Source organism: Delphinus delphis, chromosome 12 (assembly GCF_949987515.2).
Source record: "Delphinus delphis chromosome 12, mDelDel1.2, whole genome shotgun sequence".
In the NCBI taxonomy this organism is placed as follows: domain Eukaryota; kingdom Metazoa; phylum Chordata; class Mammalia; order Artiodactyla; family Delphinidae; genus Delphinus; species Delphinus delphis.
In genome coordinates this window covers 27,812,855-27,834,993 of record NC_082694.2, presented here as the reverse complement: position 1 = coordinate 27,834,993, position 22,139 = coordinate 27,812,855, and the positions used below count along the sequence as shown (strand labels likewise).

The following is a 22,139-nucleotide window of genomic DNA, read 5'->3' as shown; positions in this document are numbered from 1 at the left end:
TAAGTGGGAATGAAAGCTGTCTCCCCATGTCGTCTCTACTGATATCACAGGGAGGGGTAGCTCATTACTAGCCATCAGGGTTGAAAATAGTTCTGGGATCTTGCTTGACCATCTCTAATTCCACACTGGCCTGGATGTTGGGGTTCCTTATTAGAGTTTTGAAAGGATAGATCTCAAGCTCCTCACTTGGCTTTTGCTGGTGTGAGTGTGGGTGAGGCCACAGTGTTTTTCTGTGATGTTTGGCTGGAAGAGAGCAGTTATTGTCTAAAGGTTTTGTGTCTTGCTAAACTTTACCTTTGCTTGTTTTTTAGCTAACGAGAGCAGGTTTTTGTTAGAGCTTTTGTGCTGTTTGTGCTCTTCTGTGCTCTTTGTTCATGGGTCGCTGTCTTCACCTCCAAGTCTGGGATATTTGAAGTAAAAAGAAAACCCAGGGATCTCACTACCTTGTTACTCCTCAGGTCCCAAGGTCCCTAGCCAGTCTGCCTTTTCCTCTACACCTTTCAGATTCTTTTTAAGTTTGTTGTATATATAATATCCAGGATTTTTAGTTCTGCTTAGCAGGAGGAATAGGGAAAAGTACATCTCCTCCATTATGTGACAAATGGCACCATAATTTAAAATATTTTTCTATGAAATCAAATGTGGCACTAAAGTTAAATAGAATGCCAGGTTATAACTTTATAGGTAAAACACCGAAATCTCAAAGAAATGTTATATTTATCTTTAAGCACTGATCCTATACCCCAGAAAGAGGTACTAGTTCTTTTTCCTATTGTTAATGTTAAATATTAGGTTGTAGGCCAAGCTTCTGTAACAAAGAGACTCAAATACAGTGGCTCAAATAAGGTAGAACTGTATTTTTCTCCAGGATAGGAAAGAAAGCTCTGCTTCTTGAGGTCTTCTGAGGAACCAAACTGGGTGGGCCGCTGAGCCATCCTTACATTTGGCTTCCCAAGATTGTTCTAGACATCACCATTTTCAGTTGGCAAAGGTAATGGTGATGGTAATGATGGTTGGGGTAGGGAAACATAGAGGTCAGGAACTTGATTTTTTTAAGGACAGGAACCAGAAATTGTATTTACTGCTTTTGCCCACATCCCATTGGCCTACACCTAGTCACATGGTCACATCTGGCTGCAGAAGAAACTGGAAATGTCTCTGCTGGCAGTCATGTGACCAGCAGAAGTTGGGGTAAGGGACCTCTGTTACTAGAACAAAAAAGGTGAGTAGTAGTCTTTGCTTTTGTTACTTCAGTGAAAATTTTTAGAAGAAATTAACTGTGTGGTCTTATTTATCATGAGCCATTTTATTCTATAGTTAGTTGTATTTTTCTTGTTGTGTTCTTACCTGTTTCATTATAAAAGATCAACATTACCTTCATGGTCAGATCTTAGCCTAGATAGGAATCTAATTTTTATATAACTATTTGGACCACGTCAAGTAAGAACTTGTTTATATCTTCTAGGGTTTACAGAGTCCACAGGGGATAGAATGCAAGCCAGAAGCTGTATGTAGTCACATTATTATTGAGAGCCATGAAAAAGGATGTTTCAGGACTCTAACAGCTGAACGGCCACAATTGGACAGCCACCCTTGTGTTTTCAGATCTGCTGAACCCTCAGAAATGATCAGAGGACAACGGAGCCCATCATCATGGACAACTGGGCACATCAACCTTGCCAAGTCACTGGACCAGAACAACTCCCATTTCAAAGTTTGGAATTCATTGCAGTTACAAAGTCATTCCCCATTTCAAAACTTTATAGGTGATGACTTGAAAATTAGCAAGGGTCTTCGAATGCCATTCCGTGAAAAGTTGGACCCTTGGCTATCAGAATTAGTAGAACCTGCTTGTATGCCACCTGAAGAAATGGATTGTCAGTCGTCATCACAAATGCTGCCCCCAGAACCCATGAAAAAGTTTACTACCTCCATCATTTTCTCATCTCACCGACATTCTAAATGCTTTTCAGATTCCTCTTTTCTTAAGGTTGGTGTTACTGAAGGTAGCCAGTGTACTGGAGCATCTGTGGGGCTAGTTAGTTCTCATATCACTGAAGAGCAAAATCCTACTAGAGATCTAAAAGAGAAAACCTCTTCCCCTTCATCATTTAAAATCATTAGTCAGTCACCAGATAAAGCTGTGACTATTTTAGCAGAAAATAGTAGGCAAAGCCAAAAATTATCTGTTGCACATTCTCACCAAGAAGAAAAACCCTTAGAAAGATCAGATTTTAAAGGCAGTCATTCTAAGCCCAGTACCAGTGCAAATGATAGCAATTTCAAGGAAGTTCATTTTTCTGATAACGATACTCTCATTAACATGGGCAGACCCAGTTCCACACTAGGAGTAAAAGAGAAGAATGTAACTATAACTCCAGATCTTCCTTCGAACATTTTTCTTGAACAAGAGCTCTTTGAACAAAGCAAAGCCTCACATGCAGATCACCGTGTGAGAAAACACAATTCTCCCCCTCCTCAACATCAGGATTATGTAGCTGCAAATCTCCCTTGTCGTGTTTTTCTTGAAAAACGAGAACTCTTTAAACAAAGCAAGACCCAACATAAAGATAATCAGTTGAGAGAAAACCACTCTCCCCTTCCTCAAAGTCAGGATTATATAGCTTCAGACCTTCCTTCTCGCATTTTTCTTGAACAACGTCAGCTCTTTGAACAAAGCAAAGCCCCAGATGTAGATCACCACATGGGAGAACACCATTCTTCCTTTCCTCAAGGTCAGGATTATATAGTAGAAAAGAATAATGAACATGAGCCTAAATTACACATTTCTGATATGATAAATGTTGAAGGCGAATTCAGTGATGTGGCCTCCCCATCAGCCCCAAATCAATGTACAGTAGTAACATCTGCATCTACTCCACCTTCAAATAGAAAAGCACTTTCTTGTGTTCGTATAACTCTTTGTCCCAAGACTCCTTCCAAGTTGGATAGTGGAACCTTAGATAAAAGATTTCATTCATTGGATCCTGCCTCTAAAACAAGGATGAATAGTGAGTTTAACTCTGACCTACAGACTATATCTTCAGAATCACTGGAACCAACCTCCAAATTATTGACCAGTAAACCTGTAGCACAGGATCAAGAATCTTTAGGTTTTCTAGGACCTAAATCTTCACCGGACTTCCAAGTTGTACAGTCTCCTCTTCCAGATAGTGATATTATTTCCCAGGACTTGAAAACCATACCTTTTCAGAATAACCAGATAGTAACCTCAAGGCAAACACAAGTGAACATTTCAGATTTGGAAGGATATTCCAATCCAGAAGGGACTCCAGTATCTGCAGTTCGGTGAGTCTCATTGTGATTACAAGCAAGCTGATGGAATTTATGATAAAGGGTTTAAAATACTTAAGCAAATGTAAGTTCTTGGGGGAGAGGCAGTATGATTTCTCTTAGGGGAGGTTGTATCTGCCTAAGCTAGAATTCTGTCAAGGAATAAACACCTAACTAAGAGAAAACACCTGAGAGTAATGTATTTATATTCTCAAAGAGCTTTTGGAAAACGACTTGACATCAAGTATTTTAAAACACTGAATTACTCTAAGAAGAATCTTTGATCATTGAGTGGTACAATTTACTAATTCCTTATTTATTACATTGGAAATATGCTGAAGACCAGGCTTTGCTCCCTCTCCTCTCTTTGTTTCCATTTCATGATTCCCCTCAAATATTTAGTACTTAGAATGAAAAAAGTGAAATTTCCTGGCAGACATCACTTCAGGCAAGTTGTCAAGGTTAACATCACCAGTAATGCACGTCAACCTAATGTGGTCCCTGATGTGATGCCTTATTACTTCACAATGATTGTAGGAATGGAAACCCAATTCAGGGATAAATGCATTAGATTTATACTATTCAGATTGATTTTAAGACTGTCATTGATTCAGTTTTACATTAGTGAGTCTTTTACCATATGGCTAAACGAATTACTGTCTGTGTTTAATGTTTCCACCTTATAGTTGAGAAGGTAGTATTTCAGAGTGGAGAGCACTGGCCTTACAAAGAGGGAAAAAATGTGTAATCGACATCGGCATGTGGTAGTCATGGCAGTGAGGGACTTAAATATGTTATCTCATTTAATACTTGTGATAACCCTATGAGGTAGGTGGTGGTATCCTTATTTGCCCTCTGGGAAACTGAGACACTGACATTGCTATCAAGCAAACCTCATTGTCTCAAATAATGCAGTCTGTTCAGTCTAAGCAAGAGCTTGTTCACCACGTGGTACTGTCTCTCCCGAATCCTAAACCGTACTTAAACTATTCTATCAACTGTCCTCTTGGACAAGTCATTTAATATCTTTGGCACTCATATATGGATGACTGATGGAAGGAAAGGGTTGGAAAGCTTAAAGGTCCATTATAGCTTGAAAAATTAGTGGTTGAGAATTGGATTGGGGCAGGAAAAAACAAGGTCAATCTCTGATTTCAATACTATTATAAATAGTAGAGTGTTATAGAGATCAGTACTGTGTGTGAAAAATGTTTAGAAATTAAAAGATTGACAAGTTTACATACAATACTTAAACTCTTCTCAGTGATAAAATGCCAAGTTATTGGGACTTGAATGAGAAGAAAATTATAGATGATTTTAAATATGAACTAATAATAATGCTGTTTGTTCAGAATGTACTAAATGCCAGGCATTGTAGTCAATGTGTGTATCACTTTATACTTAGTATAATCATCCGGAGGTAGATATTATTACCTCAATTTATAGATTTTAAAAACCTAATACTTAGAGAAATTAAATGTTTTGCCTAAGATCACATGGCCATTAAGTGTTGGAGGTGGCATTTGAACCTAGGTTTGTCTGACTCCAGAGTCTGTAAATAATTCTAACTGTATATACATACACACACTTATCTGTGTGTGTGCATATATATATGCATAAAACATTTATATATGTATTAAACTTTTTTATTTTGAGATAGTTTTAGACTTACAGAGGAGCTGCAAAAAATAGTAGAGTTCCTGTGTTATTTATTGCAGTGTAACCTATTACCCTGAAATGTAGCAGCTTAAAACAATAAATATTATCCCAAAGTTTCTGTGGGCCAGAGATCTAGGCATGGCTTAACTGGGTGCTTCTGGCTTAGGGTCTCTCACAAGGTTGCAAACAAGGTATTGACTACAGCTGTGGTCCCATCTCAAGGCTTGACTAAGAGAATGTCCTTCCAAGCTCACTCACACAGTTATTGGCCAGAAATAATCAGTTTCTTCTTTCCATATGGCAGCTATGACAGCAAAGCTTTTCTCAGAGTGAGCAATTGAGACTGCAGGAGAAAGTGCTGAAGACAAAACCCACAGTCATTACTTTGTAACCTAACCTTGGAAATGAATCTCACCACATCTGCCACATTCTACTAGAAAGAAATGAATCACTATTTCCAGCCAACCCTCAAGGGTTAGGGATTACACAAGTGCATGAATACCAGGAGGCAGAGATCATTGGGGGGATTTTTTTTTTTTTTTTTTTTTTGGCCACACCATGTGGCATGTGGGATGGGATCTTAGTTCCCCCACCAGGGATTGAACCCTTGCCCCCTGCATTGGGAGCGTGGAATCTTAACCACTGGACCACCAGGGAAGTCCCATTGGGGGCCTATTTTAGAGGTTGCCAATATACCCTTTGCTAAAGCTTCCCCTTATGTTAACATTTTACCCTAACATCATAACCATAAAATATTTACCAAAGCTAAGAAATTCTCCTTCATATAAAATTATAATTAAATGTATAGACCAATTTGGATTTCACCTGTTTTTTCCACAAATGAAGCTTTTTTGTTTCAGATCCATTCCATAATCTCACCTTGCAGGTAGTTGTTGTGTCCTTAATCTCCTCCAATCTGTGTCAGTTTCTCAGACTTTCCTTGTTTTTCATAACTTTCACACTTTGAAGAGAATTAGTTATTTTGGAGAAAGTCTTTTCCATCTGGCTTTGTCTGATGTTGTCTCAAGATTAGATTGGGGTTATACACTTTCAGTGCATTTCATCAGGGAGCACATTAAGTTGATATGCATGACTAGTGATGTTAACCTTGATCACTTGGCTAAAGTAGTATCTACCAAGATTCTCCACTGTAAACTTAATGTTTTTCCTTTGTAGATACTAATTTTTTTTTGATACTAAATATTTAAGGGAGGTATTGCTAGACTATGCAAATGTCCTGTTTCTGCTTAAACTTTGACCACTAATTTTAAGCATCCTTCAGTGGATCTTGCTTGTAGCAATTATTACTCTGGTATTCTAATGGAGTTTTCATATTTCCTTTATTCCTTCTACATTTATTAGTTGGAATTCTTCTGTAAGCAAGAGCTGTTGTTCCTCCCCCATTTATTTATTCCTTTAGTTTTCCATGTACATTAGTATGAACTCAGGGGTATTTATTTCATTCTTTGGATTACAATCCAATACTACTCAAATTGTTTTAGTTTTAGCTATTGAGAACACGTTCATGTTGGCTCCTGTACCTTGCCACTACCCTGAAATCAACTATTTCCCCAAAGAACCCTCATTTTTTTTTTTTGTTTTGGAGAATAAGATTTTTTTCCCCTAGCTTTACTAGATAAAATTGACATATAACATTGTTTAAGGTATACAGTGCTTTGATTTGATACACGTATATTGCAAAATAATTACCATCATGGCATTAGCTAACACCTCCATCACGTCACATAGTTTTTGTGGTAAGAAAATTTAATATCTACTCTCAACAACTTTCAACTATATAGTACATTATTGTTAACTATCATCACAATGCTGTGCATAGATCCCCAGAACTTATTCATCTTCTAATTGGAAGTTTGTACCCTTTGACCAATATCTCCCCATTTCCCCCACCCTCCAGCCCCTGGTAAACAGCATTCTACTCTGTTTCCACAAGTTCGGCTTTTTTAGGTTCCACATGTAAATGGTGTCATACAGTATATCTCTTTCCCTGTCTGGTTTATTTCACTTAGCATGATGCCCTCAAGCTCCATCTATGTTGTTGTTGTAAGTGACAGGATTTCCTTCTCTCTAACAGCTGAATAATATCCCTTTGTGTATATATACACCATGTCTTTTGTTTCATTTCATTTCATTTTATTGCGCTGGGTCTTAGTTGCAGCTCACGGGCTCCTTAGTTGTGGCATGCGAACTCTTAGTTGTGTCATGCATGTGGGATCTAGTTCCCTGACCAGGGATCGAACTCGGGCCCCTTGCATTGGGAGTGTGGAGTCTTAATGACTGCACCACCAGGGAAGTCCCTACACCATGTCTTCTTTATCCATTTATCCATTGATGGACACAGGATATGGTTGTTTCCATACCATGGCTATTGTAAATAATGCTGCAACAAATGTGGGAGTGCAGATACCTGTTTCCATTTCCTTTGGATGTATACCCAGAGATGAGATTGCTGGATTATATGGTAGTTCTATTTTTAATTTTTTAAAGAACCTCCCTACTGTTTTCCATTGTGGCAGCACTAATTTACATTCCCACCAACAGTGCATAAAGGTTCTGTTTTCTCTACATCCCTATCAACATTGTTATTTGTTGTCTTTTTGATAATAGCCTTTTTGACAGGTGTGAGGTGATCTCATTGAGGTTTTGATTTGCATTTCCCTGATAAATAGTGATGTTGAGCACCTTTTCATCTCCCTGTTGGTAATTTGTATATCTTCTTTGGAAAAATGTCTATTCAGTTCTAGTTCCTCTGCCCACTTTTAAATCAGATTGTTTTTTTGTTATTCAGTTTTATGAGTTCTTTATATATTTTGGATATTAATCGCTTATCAGATATATGGTTTGCAGATATTTTCTCCTCTTCTGTAGGTTACCTTTTCATTTTGTTGACTGTTTTGCTGTACAGAGAATTTGGGGTTTGATGGAGTCCTACTTACTGATTTTTGCTTTTGTAGCTTGTGCTTTTGGTGTCATATCCAAAAAAATCACTGGTGAGACCAATGTCAAGGAGTTTTCCCCTGTGTTTTCTCCTAGGAGCTTATGGTTTCAGGTCTTATGTTTAAGTCTTTAACCCATTTCACATTAATTTGTGAGCGGTAAAAGTAGGAGTCCAATTTCATTTTTTTGGCATGTGGATATCTAGTTTTCCCAGCACCTCTTATTGAAGAGACTATCCTTCCCCTACTGAGTAGTCTTGGCTCCCTTGTAAAATATTAGTTGACTGTATATGTGGGGGGTTATTTATGGGTTCTCTGTTCTGTTCCATTGATCTAGGTATCTGTTTTTGTGCCAGCACCTTACTGTTTTGATCACTATAGCTTTGTAGTATAGTTTGAAATCAGAAAGTATGATGCCTCCAGTTTTGTTCTTTCTCAGAATTGCTCTGGCAATTCAGAGTCTTTTGTGGTTCCATATAAATTTTAGAATTGTTTTTCCTCTTTTTATGAAAAATGACATTGGAATTTTGGTAGGGATTGCATTGACTCTATCAATGGCTTTGAGTAGTATGGATGTTTAAACAATATTTATTCTTCTGGTTCATGAACACATTTCATGTGTCTTTCCATTTGTTTGCATCTTCCTCAGTTTCCTTCATCACAGTCTTTTAGTTTTCAGTGAACGGATGTTTTAGCTCCTTGGTTAAATTTATTTCTAGGTATTGATTGATTTGATGCTGTTGTGAATGGGATTGTTTTCTTTAGTTCTTTTCAGATATTTTGTTGTTAGTGTATAGAAACAACTGATATTTGTATGTTGATTTTTGCATCCTGCAACTTTACTGAATTCATTGATTATTTCTAACAGCTTATGGTGGAATCTTTAGGATTTTCTATTAGATATTAGATCATATCATGTACAAACAAAGACAACTTACTTCTTCCTTTCTGGTTGGATGCCTTTTATTTCTTTTTCTTGCCTCATTGCTCTGCTTAGGACTTCCAGTGCTATGTTGAGTAAAAGTGGTGACAGTGGGCACTCTTAATCTTGTTCCTGATGTTAGAGGGAAAGCTTCAACCTTTCACCATTGAGTGTGATGTTGGCTGAGGGTTTGTCATACATGACCTTTATTATGTTGAGGGATGTTTCTTCTATACTCAATTTGTTGAGAGTTTTTATCATTGAAGGATGTTGTATTTTATCAACTGCTTTTTCTGTATCTAATGAGATAATCATATGATTTTTATCTTTTATTCTATTAAAGAAGCATATCATATTTATTGATTTGTATATGTTGAACTATCCTTACATCCTAGGGATAAATCCCAATTGATCATGGTGTATAATTCTTCTATGTGCTGTTGAATTCAGTTTGCTAATATTTTGTTGAGAAATTTTATGTCTGTATTCATCAGCTGTTGGTCTGTAGTTTTCTTGTAGTGTCTTCATCTAACTTTGGATCATCATGGTAATATGATGGCCTCATAAAATGAGTTTGCAGATGTTCCTCCCTCTTCAATTTTTGGACAAGTTTGAGAAGGATTGGTGTTAATTCTTCTTGAAATGTTTGTTAGAATTCACCACTTAAACCATCTGGCCCTGGACTTTTCTCTGTTGAGAAGATTTGATTACTGATTCTATCTCCTTACTCCATGGGTCTGTTTATATTTTCTCTTTCTTCATGATTCAGTCTCGGTAAGTTGTATGTTTCTGGCAATTTTTCCATCTCTGCCAGGTTATCCAATTTGTTGACATATAATTGTTCATAATCGTCTCTTATGATCCTATATATTTCTGTGGTATCAGTTGCTTTGTCTTCTCTTTCATTTCTGATTTTATGTATTTGAGTCCTCTCTTTTTTTCTTAGTCTAGCTAAAGGTTTGTCAATTTTGTTTATCTTCAAAAATCTAGTTCTTAATCTTATTGACCTTTTCTATTTTTCTGGTCTCTATTTCATTTATTTCTGCTCTGATCTTTGTTATTTTCCTTTCTTCTGCTGACTTTGGGCTAGTCTGTTCTTTTTCTCATTCCTTGAGATGTAAAGTTATTTATTTGAGGCCTTTCTTTTTTCTTAATAAAGGCGTTTAGCACTATAAATGTCCTTCTTAGAACTGCTTTTGTCTCATAGGTTTTGATATGTTGTGTTCACATTTTCATTTGTTTCAAGATATTTTTAGCTTTCCCTTTTGATTTTTTTAGACATACTTGTATTCAGTACTGTGTTGTTTAATTTCCACATATTTGTAGAATTTCCTGCTTCCCCCCAGTCTTGATTTCTAGTTTCATATCATTGTGGTCAGAAAAGGTACTTGGTATGATTTAAATCTTGTTAAATTTGCTAAGATTTGTTTTGCAGCCTATATGTGATCTAACTTGGAGAATGTTCTGTGTATGCTTGATAAGAATGTATTCAGCTGCTGAATGTTCTGTAGGTGTCCGTTAAGTCCATTTAGTCTAAAGTATGCTTCAAGTCCAATGTTTCCTTGTTGACTTTGCTATCTGGGTGATCTATCCATTGTTGAAAAGTGGGGTGTTTAAAACCATAAAAGTGGGAGGAGTAAAAGGGTAGTGATTTTGTATGTGATTGAAGTTAAGTTGTTATCATATAAAATATATTGTTTTCTGTAAGATGTTTATGTGAGCCTCGGGGTAACCACAAAGCAAAAATGTATAGTAGATTCACCAAAAAGACGGCAGTCAGAAAATATTACTACGGAAAATCACCAGTTCACAAAGGAAGGCAGCAAGAGAGGAAGAAAGGAAAAAGAAAACTACGGAACAGCCAGAAAACAATAAGATGGTATAAGTAAGACCTTACCTATCAATAATTACTCTAAATGTAAATGAATTGAATTCTCCAATCAAAAGACTTGATGGATACAAAATCAAGACCCAACTATATGCTGCCTACAGGAGACTCACTTTAGCTTTAAGGACATGTGAGCTCAAAGTGAAGGAAAGGAAAAAGATACTCCTTACAAGTAGAAACCAAAAGAGAGCAGGGCTGGTTATACTTGTAGCAGACAAAATAGTAACAATAGGCAAAGGGGAGGTCATTATATAATAATAAAGGAGTCAATGCATCAAGATGATATAACAGTCATACACACACACACACACACACACACACACACACACACACACACACAGTACACATACACACACAAACACCCCCAACATCAAAGCACTTAAATATATTAAGCAAATACTAACATCTAAAGGGAGAAGTAAACAACAATACAGTAATAGTCAAGGACTTTAGTACCCCACTTTCAACAATGGAAAGTGGTGTTCAGAAACCAATGAGGTTTGCTCATTGCTACTAGGATGACGCTGCTTCTTGCCCCTCTGAGTGAATAAAACTAAAGATTATAGGTATTAACTCATGCATATACATACACCTATATTCATTTCCATCTCTATTATGTGTGTGTGTGTGTGTATATGTGTGTGTGTGTGTGTGTATGTATTTTTTTTTTAAACCACAAGTCGATACCTCCAACTAGTCCAAAACCACAGGGTTGATTCTAGCCTTTTCCCTTTCTTTATTTGTAACTTCTTTCTCCAATGGTGAACATGGCTCTTATTATTTACAGTATATTTACCCTAGTATATAAATAAAGTTTCAGAATTCTTATCCCATACCCAGGTGAGAAACAAATTTTCCACCTAGAGTACAGGTTTTATGTATAGTATACAGTCCAGACATTGTTTCTGTTTCCTGGGTTAGCTTTTTTCTTCCTTATAGACTTCAGCATGAGGATGTGATTCATTTATAATACAGTTAGATTCATTTCTTACATCCTGTATTCCATTTTGCCCCAATATCTTGGTTAATTTTTTAAAAATTTATATACTATAAAATTTACATACTGTAAAACTTACTTTTTGTGGTGTATAGTTCTATCAGTTTTGATAAATCCACATCACAGTTCCATACAAAGCATTTCTGTCAGTCCAAAAATTCTCGCATGCCATCCCTTTATAGACAGTCCCTCCCCTGACCCCTGGCAATTCCTGATCTGTTTTCTTCCAAGTTTTACCTTTCCAGAGTGTCATGTAAATGAAATCATGAAATATATAATAGCCCTTTGGGTTTGGCTTCTTTTACTTTACAAAGTATATTTAAGATTTACCCATCTCATTTTATGAATCAGTTTTTTACTTTTTAATGCTTTATTACAAGCATAAAGCAATAAAAAGTTTAAAAAAATACAGTTTATTGATACATTCACTCTTTGAAGGATATTTGGGTTGTTTCCAGTTTGGGGTGATTACAGTTAGAGCTGCTGAGTCATGTGGTATATGTGTGTGTTTAACTTTACAAGAACTGTTTAGAACTAAACTATGCTAAACTGTTTTTCCAGGGTGGCTGTATCTTTGTATTTCCACTCGGAATATACAAGTGTTTCAGTTACTCTCCATCCTCGCCAACTTGTGGTATTGTCAGTATATTTAAACTGTTATAATAGGGGCTTTCCTCTATATGTTTCTCCTTGAGCTCCCCTTTTTTGGTCCTCAGAACAGAAAGCAAGGGCTTAATTTACCCCTCTCTTTTATGTGCTTCCTGTGGCTACTTTGTGTCAGTGCCAGGTGGCTCAGTAAAGAGAAAAAAAAAATCAACACAGGTTCACCTCACCCTCTTGAGACCACACCTTCTCTGGTAAAAGAGGAGGGTTTCCCCCCCTCAGAATTTTAAACTTCTTCTGGTCCCTGTTACTGCTGTACCAATGCCTCCATGAGATTACTTGAGTGCTTGAGATTACTAGAAAGGGAGAAAAGAAAAAGGGATTTTTTCACACTATTTCTGCTTCCACTCCTCATGCCTGAATTAGAGGGCTTCTTCTGGAGGTCTTTCTGTCTGTGCTAATGTCCACTTCTAAGTGTCAGACTCTATTATTGAGTTCAGGTCATTGGATACTAAAGGAAACAATGATAAACTAACTCATCACCAATTTAATGGTACTTCAGATGTTGCTGGTCTTCACCAATTTGCCTGCTCCTATTTTTCAAGAGTCTTCTAAGAGCTGCTCCATGTAGTTTGTCTAGGTTTTATAGCTGCACTTAGTGGGAGAGACTGAATGGGTTATGACTGATTACCCCAAACTGGAGCTGAATGTACCATTTTTCGTTCTCATTAACAGCATATGCAAGTTACATTGCAACACTTGGTATATCCAGGGTTTTTAAAAAATTAATTTTTGGCTGCGTTGGGTCTTTGTTGCTGCGCGTGGGCTTTCTCTAGTTGCGGCGAGCGGGGGCTACTCTTCGTTGCGGTGCGTGGGCTTCTCATTGCAGTGGCTTCCCTAGTTGCAGAGCACGGGCTCTAGGTGCGCGGGCTTCAGTAGTTGTGGCACGTGGGCTCAGTAGTGGCTCGCTGGCTATAGAGCATAGGCTCAGTAGTTTTGGCGCATGGGTTTAGTTGCTGCGCCGCATGTGGGATCTTCCCAGAAAAGGGCTCAAACCTGTGTCCCCTGCATTGGCAGGCAGATTCTTAACCACTGCGCCACCAGAGAAGTCTCTCCAGTTATTTTTAATTTTAGCCATTCTAAATGTGGATGTGAAATGGTATGTTATTGTGGTTTTAATTTGTTTTTCCCTGATGACTCATGATGCTGATAATTGCTTCTGTGCTTCTTGGCCATTTTTATGTCTTTATGAAGTGTCTGTTTAATTTTTCCATTGGATTGTCTCATGACTTTAAGAATTTTTAATATTTTCAAGATACAGATCCTCTGTGTATTGCAAATATTTTCTCACAGTCTGTGGTTTGATTTTCATTTTCTTAACTGGTGTCTTTTGATGAAGAAAAAGTTTTAACTTTTATGAAATCCAGTTTGTTAATTTTTCTGTTGGAAGTATAGTTGATGTGCAATATTGTATAGGTTACAAGTGTACAATAGAGTGATTCACAATTTTTAAAGGTTATACTCCATTTATAGTTATTATAAAATATTGGCCATATTCCTTGTGTTGTACGATATATACAGCTTATGTAGCTTAATTTATGCATAATAGTTTGTATCTCTTAATTCCCTACCCCTATATTGCCCCTCCCCTTTCCCTCTCCCCACTGGTAACCACTAGGTTGTTCTCTATATCTGTTAGTCTGTTTCTTTTTTGTTATATTCACTAGTTTATTGTAGTTTTTAGATTCTACATGTAATTGATATCATACAGGATTTGTTTTTCTCTCTCTGACTTAATTTCACTTAGCATGATACTCTCCCAAGTCCATCCATGTTGTTGCAAATGGCAAAATTTCATTCTTTTTTATGGCTGGGTGGTATTTCATTGTGTGTGTGTGTGTGTGTGTGTGTGTTCATCAGTTGATGGACATTCTAAATCTTTCTTTTATGGTTAGTACTGTTTTGTGTCTTGTCTAAAAATACTGCCTAACCCAGTGTTATGAAAATTTTCTCCTATATTTTCATCTTGAATTATAGTTTTAGCTTTATTTTTTAAGTCTGTGATCTATATCAAACTAATTTCTGTATATACTGTAATTTACACAGTTTAGGATCATTTTCTTTCACTGGATATTCCAGCACCATCTTTGAAATAATGATTATTTCCTTTTTGAACTTAGTTCGCATCTTTGTCAAAAATCAATCGGCCTTTTACATGTGGGTTTATTTTTAAGAGTTTCTACTCTGTTCCTTTGAACTGTCTGTCTTTACAGCTATACCATAATGTTTTGATTACTGTAGCTTTATAATAAGTCTTGAAATCAGGTTATGTCCTCCAGCCTTGTTTTTATTTTCAACAATATTTTTTGCTATTTTAGGTTCTATGCATTTCTGTGTAAAATTTAGAATAGTCTTCTCAGTTTCTCCAAAAAAACATCCTGAGATTTTGTTCAATGTTGCATTGAATCTATAGATCATTTTGTGAATGATTGACATCTTAGTAATATGGAATCTCCCTATGAATGAACATGTTTTTCCCCCTACTTATGTAATGTCTCTCAGTAAGATGTTGTAATTTTCAGTGTGTAGGCTTGCACATTTTTCATTAAATTTATTCCTCATTATTTTGTTTTATGATACTTTTGTATATGGTATTTTAGATTTTGTATTTTCTAGTTATTTGTTGATTGTATATACAAATGCTGTTGTCAAACCAGTTTATCAATGCCAACAAGTTAATTTTAATTTTAATTTCTTACTCACTGGGTCAGAGCTTCCTTGCTTACTCCAGGATAATTTAGGCAATTTGTGTGCAGTGACCATAGGGAATTTAGGCAAGGTAATACTTCTGGTGGTTAAGTTGAGGCATACCTATTTGTCCTCAATTTGTGTCTAGTAACTTCCCTATGATTTAGGGAGTGCTTTGTTTAAATTTAGTGATATCCTCAACTTTAATGTCTATTCTTCATAGACACTCACGTTGCCAGGGCATGAACAGCAGTTTTACTTCTTCCTTTCCAATCTTCATGTCTTTATTTTTTTGCCTGATGCACTGTTTAGGACATTCAGTATAATATTAAACAGAAGTAGTAAGAGCAGTCATCTTACCTTATTCCCCATCTTTGCGTGGGTGGGGGAGTGGATTTAGTGTTTCATCAAATTTGATGTTAGCTGTAGATTTTTATTAGATGCATTTTATGAGATTAAGGATGCCCTCTCATATTCTTAGTTTGCTGTGAGTTCTGTGAGTGGGTGTTGAGTTTTGTCACATGCTTTTTCCTGCTGTATTATGATCATATTTGTTTTCTCCTGTCTGTTGATATGAATTATATTATTATATAATATTATATATATTATATAAATATATTGATTAGATTTCAAATATTATTCTTACTGGGATAAATCCCACTTGATTATGACATATTGTCCCTTTTTATATTTATTGCTGAATTCAGCTTGCTAATATTGGTCTATAATCTTCTTGGAGTGTCCTGACAGCAGAGTTACAGTGGCTTTTAAGAAAAAAACCTCTTTCTCATTTTCTGAGTTTGTGTCAGAATGGTATTATTTGATTTAAATCTACCATATTACATTTTGCTTTCAATTTGTACCATATGGTTTTTGTTCTTTCTTGCCTTCTGTATTAATGATTTATCTTTTATTATTCCATTTTATATTCTCCTTATTGGCTGTTTTAATATACATCTTTGTTTATTTTTTAGTGGTTGTGGCCATCCCGCAGAAGTGGGATGGACTCCCACCCAAAATTTTGTTCAGATACCTAGGCTTCAGACACTCCTCAAACCCAGAGAATTTGAGAGGAAGTTTATTACTCACACAGGGGAACCCCTGGGAAGAGTTGGGTGGGCACAAGCAGGTCCAGGCTGTCTTGGGCACAGCAGAGGGGGCTTTGTAGGGTGGAACTGAGAAAAAAGTCTGTATATGGGCAGTTTAAATTTTCTGCTGGTGCCAAAGGAGGAGGCAATCATACTCAGGCTTATCAGCCTTTCCAGATGTGGAGCAAAAGGTGAGGCTTAAAAAGAAGTCAGTAATCAAACATCAAAAATTGTGTCAGACTCTATTGCAGTAGTTATTGTAGAGATTATCATATGTATTCCTAATTTATGTATTATCCTTCTTGCTAGATACAATCTACCTAATTAATATTTTGTTAGGAATTGTACATTTGTGTTCATGGGGGATATTCACCTGTAATTTTCTTCTCTTGCAATATCTTTGTCTGAGTTTGGTATGAGCATTGGGCTGACCTCATTAGTATATCAGGACACTCTGAAAGAGTTTGTGTAAGATTGGTACTATTTCTTTCTTAGATATTTGGCAGAATTCACCATTTTGGCCTGGAGTTTTTATTATAGATTCAATTTCTTTAGTAGATTTGACTATGCAGATTTTTTTTTCTTGTGTCAGTTTGGAAAGTATTCTTCAGTTAAATAAGTTGTCAAAAATTGTTGGCATGAGTTATTTTCACAATATCCTTATATCCTTTCAATTTCTGAATCTCCAGTGATATTAGCTTTCTTATGTCTGGTATTAGTAATTTGTGTTTTATCCTTTTTTGTTTGGTCACTCTTGCTAGGGCTTTAGCAGTTTGGGTTTTTATGATCGTCTGATGTGTTTTTTTCTGTTTCATTAGTTGCTGCTGTATCTTTTTTTTTTTTTCTGTTTTGGGTTTAACTTAACTTTTTCTATCTTTCTGAGAATAGATACTTTTTTTACATATTCATTAATTTTTAGCTTTCTTGTCTAGTGTACACAGATTTTTATGTAGTTTTTCATCATCATCTTTGTACAAAATATTTTCTCATATCATAACTTTTTCTTTGATCCATGGCTACGTAGAGATGTGTTTCTTAATTTCCAATTATATAAGAACATATAAATGATTTTTTATTTTTAGTTAATTCTTTTTGGTCATTGAGATTATATTTTTAATGATTTCAGTATACTTAAATTTTTTAGAACTGCTTTATGATATGATATATTTTTATTTTGATCAGTGTGCAATTGAAAGAAATGTGTATTCTGCCATTGCTTCTTGTGATATTCTGTGTATGTTACTTTGGTCCATTTGGTCAGCTGTTATGTTGAAATCTTCATTTTTACTGAATTTTTGTCTGCTTGTTTAATCAGCATTTGAGAACAGCATGTTAATACCTCCTTTTTTCTCCTTAGCCATGTGGTAGTAAGTTATTGAACTACTACCCCATCACTCTCATCGTTTCCTATGAAAAGAACATTGTCCTACATAACCAGTAAAGCTGTAAAAATCAGGAAATTAATATCAATGTGTTATAGACACTATTCCAGTTTTTCCAATTGTCCCAGTAAGATTTTTTATAACAAAAAGGAGCAACTCAAAATCACATGTTGCTTTAGTTGTCATGACTCTTTAATTTCCTTTAATCTGGAACAGTTCTTCAGTCTTTCCTTCACTTTCATTACCTTGACACTTTCTTTAAAAAATTAATTAATTAATTAATTTATGGCTGTGTTGGGTCTTCGTTTCTGTGCGAGGGCTTTCTCTAGTTGTGGCAAGCGGGGGCCACTCTTCATCACGGTGCGCGGGCCTCTCACTATCGCGGCCTCTCTTGTTGCGGAGCACAGGCTCCAGACGCGCAGGCTCAGTAATTGTGGCTCACGGGCCCAGTTGCTCTGCGGCATGTGGGATCTTTCCAGACCAGGGCTCGAACACATGTCCCCTGCATTGGCAGGCAGATTCTCAACAACTGCGCCACCAGGGAAGCCCTACCTTAACACTTTTGAAGATTACAGGTCAGTTACTTTGTAGAGTGTTTTTCAGTTTGGGTTTCTCTGATGTTTCTTCATGATTAAGTTCAGGTGAGATATTTTTGGTAGGGTTATCACAGAATTGACATTGAATTCTTCTTATAACATCTTAGCAGCTGTCGTACACTTCTATTTGTCCCACTGCTGACAGTGATCACTTTAATTACTTAGTAAGGTTGTGGGCTAGGTTTCTGAACTGGAAAGTTACTGTTTTCCACTTTGTAGCTAAGTGTTTTATGGGGAGGAACTTTGAAATTATGTAAGTATCTCAGTCCTCAGAAGACTTCTAGTTTATTTATATCTGTACAGAATCATGCTTTCATTCAGTGGGTTATGATTTATTACTATCTTTTCTTCACTCTTTATTTTAAAAATACATAGACTTAAAAAGAGATTACAAAAATAGTCCAGAGAGTCCCAGGTATCTATCGCTCAGCTTTCCCATTGGTAATGTCTTATATAACTATAGTACATTTTCAAAATGACATTAGGAAATTGACATGGGCACAATATAATTAACTAAACTACAGAACTTAACCATATTTCACCAAGTTTTGCATGCACTCAGGCTTTTTTGAGTGCATATGTGTATAATTTTGTGAAATTTAATCACATTGTGATTTCACATAACTACTACTATAATCAAGATACAGGAATATTCTGTCACCACAAAGAAATTCCCTTATGCCTGCCCCTCTGTAGTCACACTCCTCTCCCCTGCCCTCTGCATTCTTTAAACCCTGGAAACTAGTGACCTGTTTTCCTACTATATGGTTTTGTCATTTTGTGAATGTTTTGTAAATTGAATCATATAACATGTAACCTTTGAGATTAGCTCTTTTTACTTAACATGATGACCTGGAGATCCATCCAAGTTGTTGTGTATATCAATGGTTTTGTTTTTTTTTAATTGCTAAGTAGCATTCCATTGTATGGATACATACCAGTTTATTTAACCATTTCTCTGTTGAAGGATGTTTGGGTTGTTTCCAACTTTTGACTGTTATTAATAAAGCTACTGTGAACATTCATATACTTTTTTTTACACAAATGAAGTTTCTATTTCTCTCAGACAGTGATTCTCAACCAGGGGTGAATTTGGCTCCCCGGAGACAGTAGCAACATCTGAAGTCATTTTTGATTGTCACAACTAGGAAGGAATTTTGCTGTTGCCATCAGGGATGCTGCTGAATACCCTGGAATACACAGAGTAGTCAGTCCCCCACAACAAAGAAGTATTTGGTTCAGTTTTAGTAGTGCCAAGGTTGAGAAACTGCTCTAGGATAAGTGCCCAAGAGTGTGATTGTTGGGTTGTATAGTAAGTATATGTTTATCTTTTAAGAATCTGTCAAACTGTTTTCCAGGGTGGTTGTACCATTTTGCATTTCTGCTGGCAATATATGAGAGATCTAGTTTCTTCACATCCTTGTCAGCTTTTGTTATTGTCAGTATTTTTTATTTATTTTATTATTATAATTTTATTATAAATAATTATTTAATTTTATTATTTTATTTATTAGCCATCCTAATAAGTATATAGGGATATCTCATTGTTGTTCTAATATGCATTTCTCTAAATGACTAATGAGGATGAACATTTTTTCATGTGCTTGTCTTCTGTATATTATCTTTGGTGAAGTGTGTGTTTAAGTTTTGCTATTTTCTAACTGCATTTTTTTTTTTACTGTTGAATTTAGAGAGTTTTAATCTATTCTGTATAAAAGTTTTTTGTTGGATATGAGATCTTATACAAAGTTATGTTTTCTTATATTCATTATTACTATTGTAATTTGTTTTCATGCTCAAAATGCCACTGATTTACTGACCAGTGGCAGCTCCTTCAAGCTGGTTTCTGTATCCTTTTTACATGTTCTTGTCATCTTTTGCACATGTCTTTGCCTTCTGGCACAACAAGACACTTCAGGCTCATAACTTCTTCTTCCCCAGCTCTGAAATTGGCCATTTCTCCAAGGAACCTGCTTTCTTTTAGAGGAAAGTGATATTTAGAAGCCAAGATTTGAGCATTGCTATTGGGTTGCTCCCAGCCTTCTTAGTGGATTTATGTACATACGTACATACATACATACATAAATACACACACATACTCATTTACATTTATTTCTGTATCTGTCTATATATATTAAAAACCATAAGCTCACACCCATGTATACAATTCTAATTCAGTTTTATTCTACTTTTTTTTCTCTTTCTGTGTTTGTAACTCCCTTATCCAGTAGTGAGAACCCTCACTTCTTATGTGCTTTATATATTTATTTATTTATTTGCTCAATCTGCCATGTGTAACTAATCTCCCATCATTCCTGCCATCCTCTCCCCAGTTAGGATTGCCCTCACTCACTACTTGGATTCTGACTCTCCTTTCAGACTACCTTTTTGTCCTGCTGGGGCTTTGACACTCCATTCTAGACTACCCCTAAACATAGATAACATCCCCAACTTGGTTTTTGACTTCCTCCCATCAGAATGCTCACCCCATGTATGTGGACACCCTCCTCACCTCACTTAGACTCTTAACTCCCTGAGATGGACTACTTCCTCACAGGAGCATCTTCCTCATCCTGCTTAGGCTTTTGGTATCTCACATTGGGCCTCCTCTCTGCTTGGATGCCCTCATCCTGTCTAGGATCTGACTCAAGATGCCTCGCTACCCTGTTGGACACCCTCATCACCCAGGCTGTGACATCTCAGGTCAGATTACCTCCCCTTATCCTGTATGGTAGATATTGCTGTTACCTTGCTTGAGCTCTGACTCACCAAACCGGGCTACTCCCAAGCCCTGGATGACACCCTTCTCATTCTGCAGGGGGTCTGACTTACCAGCCCAGGCTGCCTGTCTGTGAAGATTATTTTCTCTACTCTGCTCTAGTTCTGCCACTTTATGTTAGGCTGCTCCACTGTAGAGACGCCTTCCTCATTCTGGCTGGGCAGTAAGTTCACATGCCAAGCTGGACCTTCTTCTTCATGGAAACCCTCCTCATCCTCCTCTGGTATTGCATAACAAGCCACACCTCCCCAGATTCTCTTTGCCCTGATTGGATTGTGATACTACATGCTAAAGCTACTCCTTTACATGGGCACCCTCCTCACCCCGATGAGGCTCTTATACCTTACTCTGGGCCACTGTTGCCCCACCCACTGTGAATGTCCACCTAATGGTTTTAAGATTCAGTTGTTCAGGAAGGGAAAGGTAAAAGGAGAGAATAAAAAGCCAGGAGGAAGAGAAAGATAAGAGGAAGCTTGTTTTTGATTAGTGTTTGCTTGGGGTATCCTTTTCCATTCTTTTAACTTAGTATATCTGTGACCTTATATTAAAGCGTTTCTCTTGTGAATAGCATATAGTTGGGTCTTATTCATCTTGTCAACCTTTGTCTTTTAATTGGGATATTTAGTTCATTTATATTTAATGTAATCATTGAGGTGGTTGATTTTAAGTTTTGCCACTTTGCTGTTTTCTATTACTCTTGTCCTTTATTATTTTAATCAATTATCTTGATTTCATGTTATCTCCTTTACTGGATTTTTTTGTTATACTTTTTCTCTATCATTCTTTTAGTGATTTTTCAAGAGATTATACTTCTTGACTTTACAATTAACCTTAAATTAGTATTCTTACCATTTTATGAAAAATGAAGCATCTCACAACAGTTTAACTCCATGTGCCCCCTCCTGCTGTTTGTGCTTTTGTTGTATATTTCTGTTCTACATCCCCACATTATTATTGTTTATTTATAAAACAACATATAAATATAAAGGTGTATGTACCTGGGTATATGTACATGTATATATTAAACACACACACACACACTTTAAATGCTCTTTTTTCTTTCCTGCAGTTCTGTTCTATGTTGGGCCATTTTACTTCAGCCTCAAAAAATTTCTTCTAGTATACCCTAAGGTCTGCTGGGGATCAGTTTTCTTATTTTTCATTTATCTGTATTTGATTTTTTAAAATTGATTCCAATTTTCTGTTGACATTCTCCATGTTTTTTT

The 22,139-nt window shown here is 36.3% G+C and overlaps 1 protein-coding gene across 1 annotated transcript in view; it reads left to right on the top strand.

Moving 5' to 3' along the window:
• ALMS1 (ALMS1 centrosome and basal body associated protein) overlaps positions 1-22,139 on the top strand; it is a 147,743-nt gene that overhangs the window by 113,025 nt on the left and 12,579 nt on the right. The window contains exon 9 of the mRNA XM_060026370.1: positions 1,466-3,309. Within this exon, the coding sequence (XP_059882353.1) occupies positions 1,466-3,309 (1,844 nt within the window). The remainder of the gene's footprint in view (positions 1-1,465; positions 3,310-22,139) is intronic.